The 13,817-nt window shown below is 38.2% G+C and overlaps 1 protein-coding gene across 5 annotated transcripts in view; it reads left to right on the top strand.

The window, feature by feature from the left end:
• Positions 1–13,817, top strand: part of AGO2 (argonaute RISC catalytic component 2) — a 70,160-nt gene that overhangs the window by 16,232 nt on the left and 40,111 nt on the right. For 4 of the 5 annotated variants that reach the window (XM_075024027.1, XM_075024026.1, XM_075024029.1 and 1 more), the window contains exons 2-3: positions 5,122–5,317; positions 8,644–8,764. In XM_075024027.1, the coding sequence (XP_074880128.1) occupies positions 5,122–5,317; positions 8,644–8,764 (317 nt within the window). Of the gene's footprint in view, positions 1–5,121; positions 5,318–8,643; positions 8,765–13,817 lie in introns of those variants that run through there. The other variant, XM_075024030.1, reaches the window with a different exon arrangement.

Below are 13,817 nucleotides of genomic sequence, written 5' to 3'. Positions count from 1 at the left end.
CACTGTCTTTTGTCAGAGTAATTGTGCTTGATTATTAATTTTATTTCAGCAAACTGCCACAAGACGGTTATTTTTCTACTATCTGTCTTTTTCCAGATTCCTTTTTTTTTGGTAGAAATTACAGTTCTTATGATTGATAACTATGAACATTTAGTTTATGTAAATTGGATGAATTATAATAGGAAGTCTGTTTTTTTCATGATAAAAATAAGCCTAAAGACAGTATACTGGCACCTCATTATTCAATACCTAGCTTACCTTAATTCACACCTTTAAAATGGGGCTCTTGATGGTCTCAATCATCATATCAAGGCTGAAACGTTCTCATTATTCATATTACCATCTAGCAAATGAGTGAGGAGCTTCTGATATTTATCACACGGGTGCTCCGTCTTATTAGTCTTTCATCTTTCTTCTAATTCATTCTTCCCCTGACAGCGCTTTAAAAGTAAAATCCAGGTATGCATGTAGATTTTCCAACGCTTTGAAATACTGTCTCTCTGAAACCATCATCTGTGTTCATGAAGGAGTCTCTGAAAACCAGGAATGAAGCAAATAACGTGTGTTGGGGTATTAATTTTGGCAGGTTTCCTTGGGCAGGGTGTCACCTTGAGCTCCACTGTCCAGCGATATCCTCTGTAACACACCTCATCACGCTGCAAAGCCTTCTTACTAGGAACCTTTGTGCTAAGAAGCATTCTTGCATTTATACGGCTTTTGTCACATTTAAAAGTGAGCGAGTGATGGGAGTTAGTCAGGAGTGCTTCAACAAGGAGTTGGGGCAGCTGAATCACTTTGAATGTAGCAATTATCTTTTACGATTGAGGCTCATGCTTTTTTTCTTTGATAGAAAAGAGTAGTAAGCCTCTATGCTTTCTTATCCTCACCAAATTCAGTATTTTGTGACTCTACGCAGCTGGTTGCTGCAATAGATTTCACGCAAGATAGTTTGATTTTGCACTCTTAATTTGAGGCAATAGTCCAAAAAGTGAATTCAGATCAACGGTTGTAATATTTAGTTTTTTCCCTTGAAGTTCAATTTACATCCCTCAGTTCTATACTTAATGTGTATGTATCTGTTTTATGCAGCAAAAATATAGGTTGACTGCTTATCGGGTCAGTGCTGCTGTTTAATAAACAGTACTTATCTCCTTGAAGCAACACCCTGCCCTAAATAAGTTTGCCTAGGGAGTTGAGCCAGAAATAGCTTCCTTTTTTTAAATTTTTTTTTTATTTGATCATAAAAGAATAATTGAAAAGTATGTTTAAAATGAAAATACAGGGTGGTAGTAGTCCTGCTTTCTGCACAGCTTGGTTATTTTTTTTTCCTCCATCAGACATGCAGGTTGTAAAACTGTGATCACATCTTTCCCCAGGAGTCTGTACTTCTCTCAGCATTTCATGTTATTCTCAAAACTGAATATATGCCTTCACTTTTATTTACTGTTTGTCACTAAAACTCCAGTGGAGGAAGGTAACGATGTTGTTGAGCAACGTGTGGTTGTGTTGATCCCTGAACGCTTATAGATATGGATTTGTTACGCTCCTGTGTGAAGTAGTAAATGATGCCATTTTAATACAGCGGGAGGAGGATGTGTTACTTAATTACAAAATTACTTAATTTTGCAGCATAAATAGCTTGTAGAGGGGTTCCACCCTCAATGATGCTAGCCTTTGTACTTCCAAATCTTGTAAGATTTTTTTTTTTTAAATTTCTGAAAACTCGTCGTGATGTACCAAATCTGGCACAGAAGAAGGAAGGGCAGGGGAATTAGGATGTGGCAGTACATACAGAAATGTTAGAAGGCATAAAAATAGCAAAGAGAAGGGAAATACTTAATATTGATGAGATAATAGTTGACCAGGTAATAGTAGTAAGGCAATATATAATGCAGCTAGAATGCAGAGTGTGGATAACAAGAAATGGAAATGTTAAAATACAAATGCCAGGAGCCTGGGCAGAAAATTAAAATGTTTTCGAATGGGTGGTGCTCTGGGGATCATGCAAGGACAGAAAAAAAAATCATAAAATAATGTTAATGGCTAGGACATGGTTTTCAAATGGGAACGTTCTGTTACAGAAAGATGGAAATAAAAATATGTACAGTGATGAGCAGTAAAGCATTAAGCAACACAATGGCTGAAATCATAGGTGGGAGCCAGATTTCTTCGGGAAAATGATAGTAAACAATATTCTGGTGGAGCAGAGGTAGATGCTTGGTGCACATTCTCCTGATCTGATTTAGAGGTGGATAATAGAAACCTTTGTCATATTGCAAGTATAAATATTTGTGGGAGTATTTTTATGTTACTTTCCAGTTGTAGTGGTAATGCTATAAATAACTTTGTTAGTTTTCATATCCACAGTAGAGGGTTCTTTCCACTTAATGACACAGAAACTTGGAATTTGTCATACCAAGCAAGATGATATGGTGACTGTGGGGGCCACCGGAGTGAGTTAATCATGTTCAGAAAAAATATTTGAAGTAAGTAGAGGTCCCGTAAGTGTAGGGGAAAAGATGACAAATCCATGCCTTAGAAGTCAAGATGTGCAGAAATTAAAAAAATAAAAAAAAATAAAAAAAATGCCAAAGGTTGAGCGGAATTGGAGTCAGCTAAGTATTTCAACTTGCTTTCAGGGATTTAAATAGGAAAGGTCAGATGCAGAGGCAGATGGGTTGCTTGTAGTGAGGACTGGGTTATAGATAAGAGCCTAGAGCTATTGTGTGAAAACTAAGAAGATACTTTGCTTCATTTCTCGGTACAGGTGTTGACACTGCAAGGGCAAGATGGATAAATAAGAATAATATTCAAATGAGAATTGCTATATTTCCACTGAAAGCAAAACTGAAGGAGTTGGTGTACTTAAATTAAGGAGAGAGAATAATCTTTTATTACAAAACCCTGGAGTTTTAGGTCATGGAAATGGAAGTCTTTAGCAACAAGTGTCTTTAACATATTGATCAAGTTAGTGTTGGAGTATCACAGACTTTAATGGCAATGTTTGTAAAAGGGAGGGAAAAAAAGGCAAATTGAAGTTCTGTAATGTGACATCAAGAGGGTATATGCCTCAGTATGTTTGCAAGAGAAGATCTGAAACAAGCTTCCCAAACATAAAACAAATGAGAACCCAAGATTTTAAAAAATAAATAAATAAAATAATAATAATAAAAAAATAACTAACATAACCCCTATCATGTTCTATTTCAAACCAAACTATATGGATTCTGATGAAATATCTGGTATGTGGGGAGATGGGTGCTGGAAGTCGGGCTAGTAGAACGGTAAACATAAGGAGATACTGATGAGTTGGAAACTGCCCATGGGGAGCATTGAAGGGTAAAGCGGGGAAAGGATGCTACTAAGGGTGTGAATGGTCTTGTTTATTATTTCACTAACGATCTTTGCATGCATGTTAGGAATAAGTACATGAAACTTTGTTGTAGATTGTAGGAGGCATTGTCAGAAAAAGGAGGTCCTGAGCATCATACAGAAGGCAGCAGGGTAATGGATATGGGTTAAAAAAATAGATACGCTAAAGATCATGTAGCTTGGAGTTAATAGTGAACTGGGAGATGATCAGTCATAAACAACTGAGGCACGCACGTACTGACTGGTCACTGGGTGGCTGAGAGCTGCTGTATAGGGCAGTGGTACAACAGGCGAATGCAGTTTAGGGCTCATTTACCCTATGTTTCCAATTGAGAGATGAAAGCATCAGTGTGGTTCTGCTGGACCCTGATGGGCCCTTTTGTGGAATAACACTTGGTCTTGTTCAAGAAAGGTGAGGTGAAAATGCCTTACCTTGAAAAATGACTGCAAGGGTGAGAATGAAGCCTGGTTTATCAGAAGAGAATAACAGACGTAGTATAGCCTAAAATTAAGAATTAAATAAGAACTTGGTTTAAATCTAAAAATGCAATAAGGACCTTAATCTGAAGGTCAGTGAGTATAACCTGACGATGAATAAATAAAAATGGAAGGATGTTTTTGAGCATTAGAGCATCACAGTTCTGGAACAGCTTTCCAGTAGGGAAAGTGAGGGTGGAAAAGTGGTGACTGATCTGCTAGTGAAGGGATGTGTATTGTTTCTGATGCTAGCAGAGGACTGAATTTGATAATCCCAGGAAACCACACCTGGATTCTTAGATAAGTAATGAGAAGCCTCCTGGGATATTTCACATGTGAAGATTTTGCTGCAAATTGTTATTCTCTAGACCACAGAAAACCTGAGTACTCATGCTGCAGGAGTTTTGAATACTCAAGCTGGTACCTTATGCACTTCTCTGAATTTTTAATGGCGTTTCCTAGGTTGAAACAACCGCAAGCACCTATTATGCTTCTGCTTCATGTTGTCTGATCTACGGTTGGCATTTGAGCTCAAGAATACGGTACAGCAGCAGTAGACTATTTGCTCTGTTTGCTTTCTGTTTAGAGGAACCAGTAGGGTATGGTTTAATTCTAATACATAGTGTTTTTCCAGAGAGGTGCAACGTGTAGGTATGGTTTAATTCTAATACATAGTGTTTTTCCAGAGAGGTGCAACGTGTAGGAACAGCTCCTGTGCTGTATTTCCCTCTTTGGCAAGCTGTGCGGTATGGTCATTAGAACAAAATGTATATAGCTGAAATGCCTGCATTGTATTTGCTTTAGATGCATGCAGCTCATACAAATGTGATCTCAAAGGTGGTTTAAGTGATAAACTCCATTTTATAGGTGTTTGCTCAAATAAATGTGGTTAGGTGATTCGCTTCGGTGTCTGTTTTGAAATTGAGGTTCTTCCCTGCAGCAAAGATCTGGTTCTCACTTTCCCAGCAGTGCCTGCTTGGCTGCTCAAATTCCGACCCAGCTGACTTGTAGTATAGGAAAATGCAACTCATTTGAAGACTTTGTTCAGTAATCAGGGCTAGGAAATACAGCAAATGGTGAACCAGCGTGGGAAGAAGACAATCAAAATTCATGGGCTCCTGATAGGGTGGGGGGTTTTTTTCAGTTTTTGGATTGTTTAAAAAGAGTTACAGGTTTAAATGTGCTGTGCTTTATTGGTCAAATAGCCTGTAAATTTGTTTAACTGTCAATTTGTTACAGCTGATGGCTAATTTGTGCTTTCTCTTTTTTCAGTGCTTGCACCTCCTCCGCCATTGCCACCACCAATACAGGGATATGCCTTTAAACCTCCTCCTCGACCAGATTTTGGCACTTCTGGGAGAACAATCAAACTGCAGGCCAACTTCTTTGAAATGGACATTCCTAAAATAGATATCTACCATTACGAATTGGATATAAAGCCAGAAAAATGCCCCAGAAGAGTTAACAGGTAATACTGTGCTTTGCTTTTCCTCAATTTATTTACAGTCTTGTTTTCCTTTGAAAATGCTGGAGCCATGTGCCTGTCTTCACTGAGGGTTGGAGGATGTCTCTTTAGTCATTGTTTGTGCTGATGGCTTCCAACTTTGCATATCCATGAAAAGGCATTTTTTTTCTCTAAGCCTTTCTGTACCAATCCAAGATTTCAGTGCTAATCATCCCTTATTTTGATTGAACTTGTCAGCATCTTAAGATGCTGATGATTAAAGCCACTGGTGACAGATAAATTCTGTTGACTCTAGTGGAGCTAGGTCAATATAAGCCAACTTGATAAATATGATTCTTAGTATTGCTTGGTTAAATATTGGAGTGCAATTGGCTGACAAGCCCTTCAGCAGGGAGTTGGTGTTACCAGCTTGTTTTCCCACCTTCCCCTACTGACAAGGGGAGGCAAAACCCATTTGTTTGTGCTGCTGTGAGAGGATTGTGGAGGGACTAAATTAGGTAAGAAATTATCCTTCATCAGTCGATGCTATATAAGGGAAAGATATGCTCCTGAAACAGATTGCAAGGTGAAAACATGGATCGGTTGGCCAAGGAAACAAGCAATTAGGTCTTGCATTTTGCATATGTGCCTTATTAGTCACAGTGTGGCAACCTCATTGACTTGAAAAAGAGTGGTGTTGCCAGAAGTGAAACTTGAGAACAAGACTTGGCACTAACTGGAAACCACAAGTGTCATCTTCATAACTACCTACATCTCTACTGTAGAGGATCGGAATGGCATGTTTATATATTCAAGAGTAAAACCTTTCCTTGTTAAAAAAGGTCACATGGGTGGAATATGTAGTCATGAGCATGAACAAAGTGTGGAGTCAAAAAGCCACCCGAAAGCCAAAGTTTTCTTAATGTGAATTAATAAACTGGAGTGCATTATCCATTGTTAGACTAAAGAGTTGGTAATGATAGCATTTTCATAAAGCAGCATCTCTATGCTTTGCTGTCCCATTTTTTTCCTATGGTAATCTATTATAAATTTAACTTTTAAGCTAGTCGAGAGTTAAATTTAAGTTTCACTTAATGAAGTGTGTGTTCTATTTCTTTTGAGTGCTTATCCCTGCATGCGTTACCCTGTAGATGTACATGCAGTCACCTGCACCTGGGTTTTTGTGATCTGTGACCTTTCAGTCCTACATGTATACCTATATTTTTGTGTGTGCTTATATATATGTATATAGGATTATGCAGGATGCACGTGTAGTCCAATTCTAAATGATAGCTTTTTCAGCTGGCTTACACATTTGTAGTATTTTGGTCATATAATTCAGATGTATATTTACAGTAAATAGTTTTTATCATTACTTTATATGTTGTATCCTCTAGAAAGGGTAGAGGGAGATTTTATTTTCATTTACGCTACTCCCTCATCTGTCCCAGCTGTGTTCTGCAGTTTTATTCTAGGACTTACTATAGCTTGGACTGTGACCCTGCAGACCCACTGCAGGGATGCATACAGTGTATATGCAAGTTCCACACTGACGAGACATGAGCTGGAGCAGGACTGGAAAACACAGAGCTGAGATGATGTGCTGCTGTGCCAAATCAGTACAGTCTGGCTACGATTCTTCGCATGTTGCAGGAAGGCCAGATCTATTTGGATAGTTAAATAGGCAGAGTGGGCAATGTGAGTTTGGCTCTGCACTGTGGATGCCCTCGGTTTAATTCACAAGGACAGCTAGGACTCATACAAGGTTCAAGATGAACTTCGGTTGCAGTCACTGGCCCTGAGTTCTAGATGTGCTTGCATGATCTCGGTAGAATAGTAGTCCCAAAGGGCTGAAATTAGTGAATTGGTAGATAACTCTTCTTTTAACCTCACATGGAGAAAATAACTAACTTTTCATTAAGATATCTCCACCCACAGCTGAGAAATACCATTGCTAAATGTGGTTTGAAGCTTGAAAACCTCAAGTGGAAGTGTTCATTTTTATATAAAGTAGCTCACAATCGGAAGAACTTGGTCAGTAAAAGAATGGGTTTTCCATTGTTCAGTCTTTAACTCAAAGTTGAAAAATACATCCTTCCTCCCACCCTCCAAATTATGTGCTTGTTTAGTCAGACATTGCAGACCTGAGGCAGAAATTACGGGGTCAAGTTTTATTCATACTTCTCAGGAGGTCAGGCAAGTTTCTTTCAATGGGCACATCTTGTCTTAAAGCCTTGTCACACAGCAAAGCAACTCAATTAAACCAGTCTTCATTCTTTTCTTGAATGAATTCAGAGTTTCATCTCAGCTTTTTGCATCATTATAATATCTAACTGTATGCTGGGTTAATTGCCTTTCCAAGTCAAGCCTCTCCGAGCTGCTAGTTGACAATGATGCTGAAGAAAGAGTATGCTGTGGTTTCCTTTCTGTGTCAGTTTAACTTCTTAATGCCCTTTAGCCCCAAGCTGTATGTTAAGGATCTTGTAGGCAGTGTATTGCAGACTGGTGATGGATTTTGGATTTTACAGCCTTGTGATACAGATAGCCTGAAGGATGTCTCTTTGGGACATTTGGACCAAAGACCTTTGGCATCAAAGGGTGTTGTTATTCCAACAGACCTCTCATCAGCTGGTGAACTGCTTTGCATGACCAGTGTGTAAACACTGTGGTTTGACAAGAGCTTTGTGAGTGGTTACCTCATTCATACAAATGTGCAACCTAATTCCAGCTATGCTTAATTAAATGAATATGTATTTTTAATATGTACAGGTTCCAGTGAATGTGTATACCCAGGTTTGTTGGATGGATCCCAGTTTTGTTGCATACATGAAAAAATTACATTTAAAAGTACTCTTTTTCAGTGCGATGCAAAAAGTTTGGATATCACTGTCATCACAGAACTATTGTCCTTACACTAAGGCTGTAGGCTTGGATAATGATTTTTTTTTTTTTCTTTTTTTTGAAAGCTTCTCAGCTGAGCTTTTGGCCCAAGGTCATCTGCAGAAAGGGCTGTAGGACAGGGGAGCAGAAGCCCCCAGGGAATACCAAGCACCTCTCATGCTCTCTCAAGCTCAAAATGAGCTTTCGCTTTACCACTTTCAGTACATCACAGAAAAGAGGAAGGAAAGTTTCAATCTGAAAAAGCTAAAAATAGCTGCTTTAAGAAAACAGTTTAGTCTGTGAAAAGGTTGTTTTAATTCAGATCAGTCAAACAAATCTTGCCTTTAATACCCAACAGTGGACAAACCTTTCATTTGCCTAGTGCTTCTATTCATACATATTAGCATTAGAGTTCATCTGCTACTTTAAAAGTAAAAAGTTGAATTAACGTAATCTTTTTGTACTTTCAGAGAAATAGTGGAGCATATGGTTCAGCACTTTAAAACCCAGATTTTTGGGGATCGCAAACCGGTGTTTGATGGAAGAAAAAACCTTTATACAGCTATGCCACTTCCCATTGGGAGAGATAAAGTAAGTTTTAAATAGAGAAGTTTCTAATTGGAGATTTTAATGTAATATTTGCAGAGCCTTTTTGATAACTGATAGAAACTGATTTTATATTTCTGGAATAGATTTCTCCTTCTGTTGCCACTTTGCTCAGCGTGTGGTTTGCCAGGACAGAAGTGTGAGCTTGTTGCCCACAAAATGCTTGCTCCCCTTTCTGTATCCCTCTTTTCCTCCCTCTCTTTCTCCCCACTTGCGTGGTTTCTGCTGGTTTGGTGAGCTGGATCAACTGCCCAAGACAGTGGACAAGCTCCGTACTGGCACTAGGGAGAAAGTGCAAGCACAGATGAGTTTGAGAGAGGGGAGTGGAAGCACCCCTCTGGGCAGCAGCAAGCTGTTGTGTCAGCTCGTTGATCTCATCAAAGCCCACTGTAAGCTGATTCTTGCTATCCACTAGCTGAAAGAAACTCCTCCATCCCTCCATTGCCTGTATGGAACCTCTTCCCTAATCCTTTATGACATGAGAGCCAAATTAACTTAAACTGCACAGGTTAAGACCTGCTAGCTTAGCCCTGGGGCAATTGAAGAGGAGTCGCAGGTTCTGTTTGCTGGCTCTGTATGTGGGGCGGTGACCTCTTTGGTCACTCTGGTTGTAGCTGCAAAGAGTACCCGTATCTGTGCTCATTGACTGGTGAAGTAGAAGGGACTGTGCTGGAACATGCTAACACACAAACCCTATAAAATAATGTAGCCTACACATCTGTGGTCTAATATCAGATTGAATTTTCTGTGGCTTTTTTTATTTAGATGGAACACTTGAGGATACAGTCATTCTTACTACTTGTTTGTACTACGGTAGTTCCCAGAGGCCATTTTAACCTTTTGCTGTGGGTGCAGGTGAAGAATGTTGTGTCCCATAGAAGTTGACTACAACCTAAGTACACAAAAGTAAAATGTAAGGGGGAAAGGGAAATACAGAGAAATGTGGAAACTTGGTTGTTATAAAACTGGGAAGAGAGCTCAAGTCTTCTGAAATTCAGTAGCAGTGTGCTATAAAATAGTTCATGCTGTCCTTTGCTGTCTCGTATTGTGTGCTTGTGCAGTGCTTGGCATAGTTAATAGTTCTACCTGAATCAAGCTCTTAATCTCATATGTGTATTTTTTATTTCCCCCAAATGTATTTAAGTGAATGTCATGCAGTAAAGGTCAGTCTCTACTCAGTCTTAATTATTTTTCATTAACTAATAAGGTAACATCTGGGAAAACTATAAAGGAATCATTAAAAGTATTAGAGATTTGATTTTTTTAATTGCTTTCACATACAGTATTCCAGTTCCTACAGATTTGACAAATAAGATTGCAAAGTATTTGCCAAAGGTGGAATAATACTTGATGAGTGTCTCCTAGGGGTTTAAACAATTTCTCTGAATACATGCAGAGTTACCTTATAACTATAAAACTTTCCAACTTGTGGATGACTGACAATATTTTATGTCAAGTATGAAGCTCTACATTTAGTAGGTAAAGATAAATGAAAAATTGTTTATCTTTGGAGGATAAACAAACTGGGATCACATTAATCCTTGGATCTGATGAGACTTTCTGAGATGCAAGTTGACCCTACTCTCATTGGGAACTGGATGAGATGACCACCTCCTCCTGTTCCTTCTGTGTCTGAATGCCTGCTGACCAAATAGGACTTGATTCTTCATGCTTTGGATTTTAAAGCCCACATATACTAAATCATACATGGTAAAAATGAAGTCTAGTGACAGTGTGTCAGCAGGAAATGCTTTTGATGCCCCTATTCCTTTGTGTCCATGTAAATGAATGTTGTGTACAGCTGGGAAAAGGCTGACATTAACAATGTTAACCATTTTGGGTGGGACAGAATTATCTAGTGAGAGGGACGATCATTTGCAAAAGGTGGTCACTGAGGAAACTGTTTTTAGTGGAGGTTAGCACAAGATGGTTCAGATAGTTTCATCTGTGGCTCGCTTTTAATACACACTTTTTTTCCCTATTTCCCATGGGATATAGGACTTTGTCGGTTGTTCTGCCGTACATATATCAATGTTATTACCCTGGAGGAAAGAGCTAATAGAGATAAATCTTCAGCTGGTTTAAATCAGACGTGGGGAAATTTAACTTAATGAGGGAAACTTTTACATGGTGCTAAATTAGTTTAAGCGTGGTTTAAACCAGTTTAAAGCTTGTAGGTATTAGGACTTTCCTCCAGCATAATTAGATTAGGTTTCTTTGGGGTTTTCTTTGGCTATTCTGTACATAATAAATGTAGCAAGTTTACTGCACATCTGATTACATTTAGGATCATATTGAAAAGGTTAATGAACATACAGTGATTAATAGATGAACCTTAATCTAAGTGGAAGAAGACCTTGATTTACTTGCAGTGTGCATCAGTAGTGGAAGAACTGATGCTAAACAGAAGGCTGAAACCAAATTGCCAACATTTTTATTTCCCCCCCACCCCCTCCTGTTGCTCTTTAACTTAATTAATGCACTCTGTCCTCATCTCTTGGTGGTGGTGGTTGTTCTGGGGTTTGGGTTTTTTTTGTGTCCTTGCTGACAACCTTGCTTCTTTTATAACTTCTTCTATTATATAAATACTTTTCTGCTTGGCCTTCATGGTTATCATACCTATTTTCATTCCTTCCTTATTGTACCTTGTTTTCACTCTTTCCTTCCTTCATTTCTTTAGGCCTTTTGGAACAAACATGCAATATGTAAATATTAACAGAATATTTCTTAGTTTTTACTTGTGCACATTGAGCAGAAAGAAATGTATAGGACACTGTCAAGGTATGAAGATTAATAGTCTCCTCTTTCCTCATAGGTTCTAAGAGAAAGCCCAGGTCACCTCTGACTGTGGCTTTGTACTCAGCTGCTGCATTACTGTGTTATTGCCCTAAAATGTCCTTGTACCATTAAGAGCTAGAATTAAATTTTAACTGAACTTGAAAGTTTTCTTACCTAGCAAGATTCAAGAACAACTGATGTATGTTAACATACATCTTAAGCAGTCTTTCATTAGAAAAACAGTAATTAAGAGTGAACCAAGCTGCAGTTTGATACAAAAATCCTACTGCTGTTCTCTTTTTTTCAGAAGGGAAGTGTTAATCCTGCCTATGGCCACAACCTTACTCCTCTTGACTTTGTCTATCTGAAGTACTGTTAATGACTCTGTACCTGATAGAAGCAGACCTCTTTCTTACATCCATAGCTTGAGATTTCCAAACAAGTTCATGGGAGATAGGCACCTGGGTATTTGATTGGAAACTGTGCATCTGTTTTCCTCTGAATCCCTGGGAAGGAAAAGCTCTTAGATTAATAGAGAAAAGGTATATTGTATTCTCAAAACATGACAAAATAATCACGTAGCGTTGCATATATTTTATAGAGGAGAAGGAGTACTAAGAATTCCCCAGAAACATATGGTCAAGCTTAATTTTTATTATTGTTAAACAGTGATATGCTGAGTTGTTTGAGTTGATCAGACTACATAAGCTACAAGAGCTATTCTTTTTAAGAATGGTTATCAAATTTTTCCACAGGCTTAATGATTTTTAACGTCCCTACAGTAACTTCCCTTTCACTTAATTCCTTAAGCTACAAAATTATCTCCACTGTGTTGCAATTTAGCAATGTGTCTAGCAGATAGTAGGTTAGTGGCTGAGTAGTAAATTTTTTCTTTGGGTATAGATTACACCTGGTAAAACTGTAGTAAATCAAACATTAAATTTGGCTTTAGAGTTTATTCCTAATAGTAAAGTACATGGTAAAATTCCTGTTTAAAACTACTTTGTCTTGAAACTGTCCATATTTTGCTTACTCTCTCAAACATGAGCGTGTTCATTTGCCCTTAAAAATATAGAGTGGGATAAATAAAATATTTCTGAGCGATTAAATTCTGATTAGCAGTGCCTAAGAGTGTATGGGATCTTGTGGATGTGGATTAAGGACATATTTTTTGGTCCTAATGTATCTTTATTTTTTTTTTTTTAAACATAAACTCTTCACAGCATGTAGTTCAGGTGAGATATTAAAGAAAGAAAACCTGGAAAGTTAGATTTAAACCTTATTTATTTGAGCAGTGACTCTTAATTCAACTGTTTTGAAGTGGAGTTAGACCCAGCAGCAAAAACTGTTTGGGCCAAATTCAGCAGTATGAATTCACCATCACAGCTATGCTAAACTTAATCGGTATTTGCAGTCTAGCAACTGGAATAGAAATTCTTCAATCCTGGGTCTTTTACTTCCACCAGGGACACAGATACTGCAACACAGGTAGTCCTGTTACTTATCTTTTTCCATTCCATCATGGCAAAGGAGGTTTGTGAATTGAAACCAGGAGGGGGAAAAAATAAAATGATTTTTTTTTTTAATTAAGGGTACCAAAGTTGTTCATAATCAGATCAGTTGCTTATTAACAGTATCAGGAATAATAGAAATTATGAAACTTGATTTGGAGGAGGAAAGAGGTTTAAAGGAAAATGCTACTCAGGTGCAACAGACATCTTCCATCTGCTGTAAATGAGATGCAAGTTGAAGACTTTTTGATGGTGTAGTGGAAAAAAAGCCTTCATAGAAGGCTTTCAAGCTGTGTCAGCTGAAAACCTGTACCTTTATTTGCACAGCTTTTCAGTAGAGTTAATCTTATAGGCCAGATTCAGACCAGCGACCCCACAATTACCAGATTCCAGTTCCTGTTGCCTTCCCACAGCCATACAGCTCCTTCCTTTGCTGGAGACTCCTGGTGAATGATGTTTGTACTAGAGGAGAGATGTGGCTGTAATACTAATTTTGACTGCCTACTGTAAATTGGCATTTTTGGGGGGTACAGTAAGGCTTATTATTTGTGTTTTATCTTTCCTTCCTATTTTTTGACTGAAGAAGCTAACTATCGCAAAAGACCAGATGATTGCATATATTAGCTCACCGTTACCATGTATTATTTTTGCTGGCCCACTAATTACAGTTTGTCTTTTAAGTGGATGTCTTTTATATTTAAATTGTAAGCTCCCTAGGACAGGAAAATGCAATGCTTTTGTTTATATCC

The sequence above is a fragment of the Buteo buteo genome, chromosome 3 (assembly GCF_964188355.1).
Source record: "Buteo buteo chromosome 3, bButBut1.hap1.1, whole genome shotgun sequence".
NCBI classification, from domain to species: Eukaryota; Metazoa; Chordata; class Aves; order Accipitriformes; family Accipitridae; genus Buteo; species Buteo buteo.
Note: the sequence above shows the minus strand (reverse complement) of the source record. Positions and strands in the feature narration are given on the sequence as shown.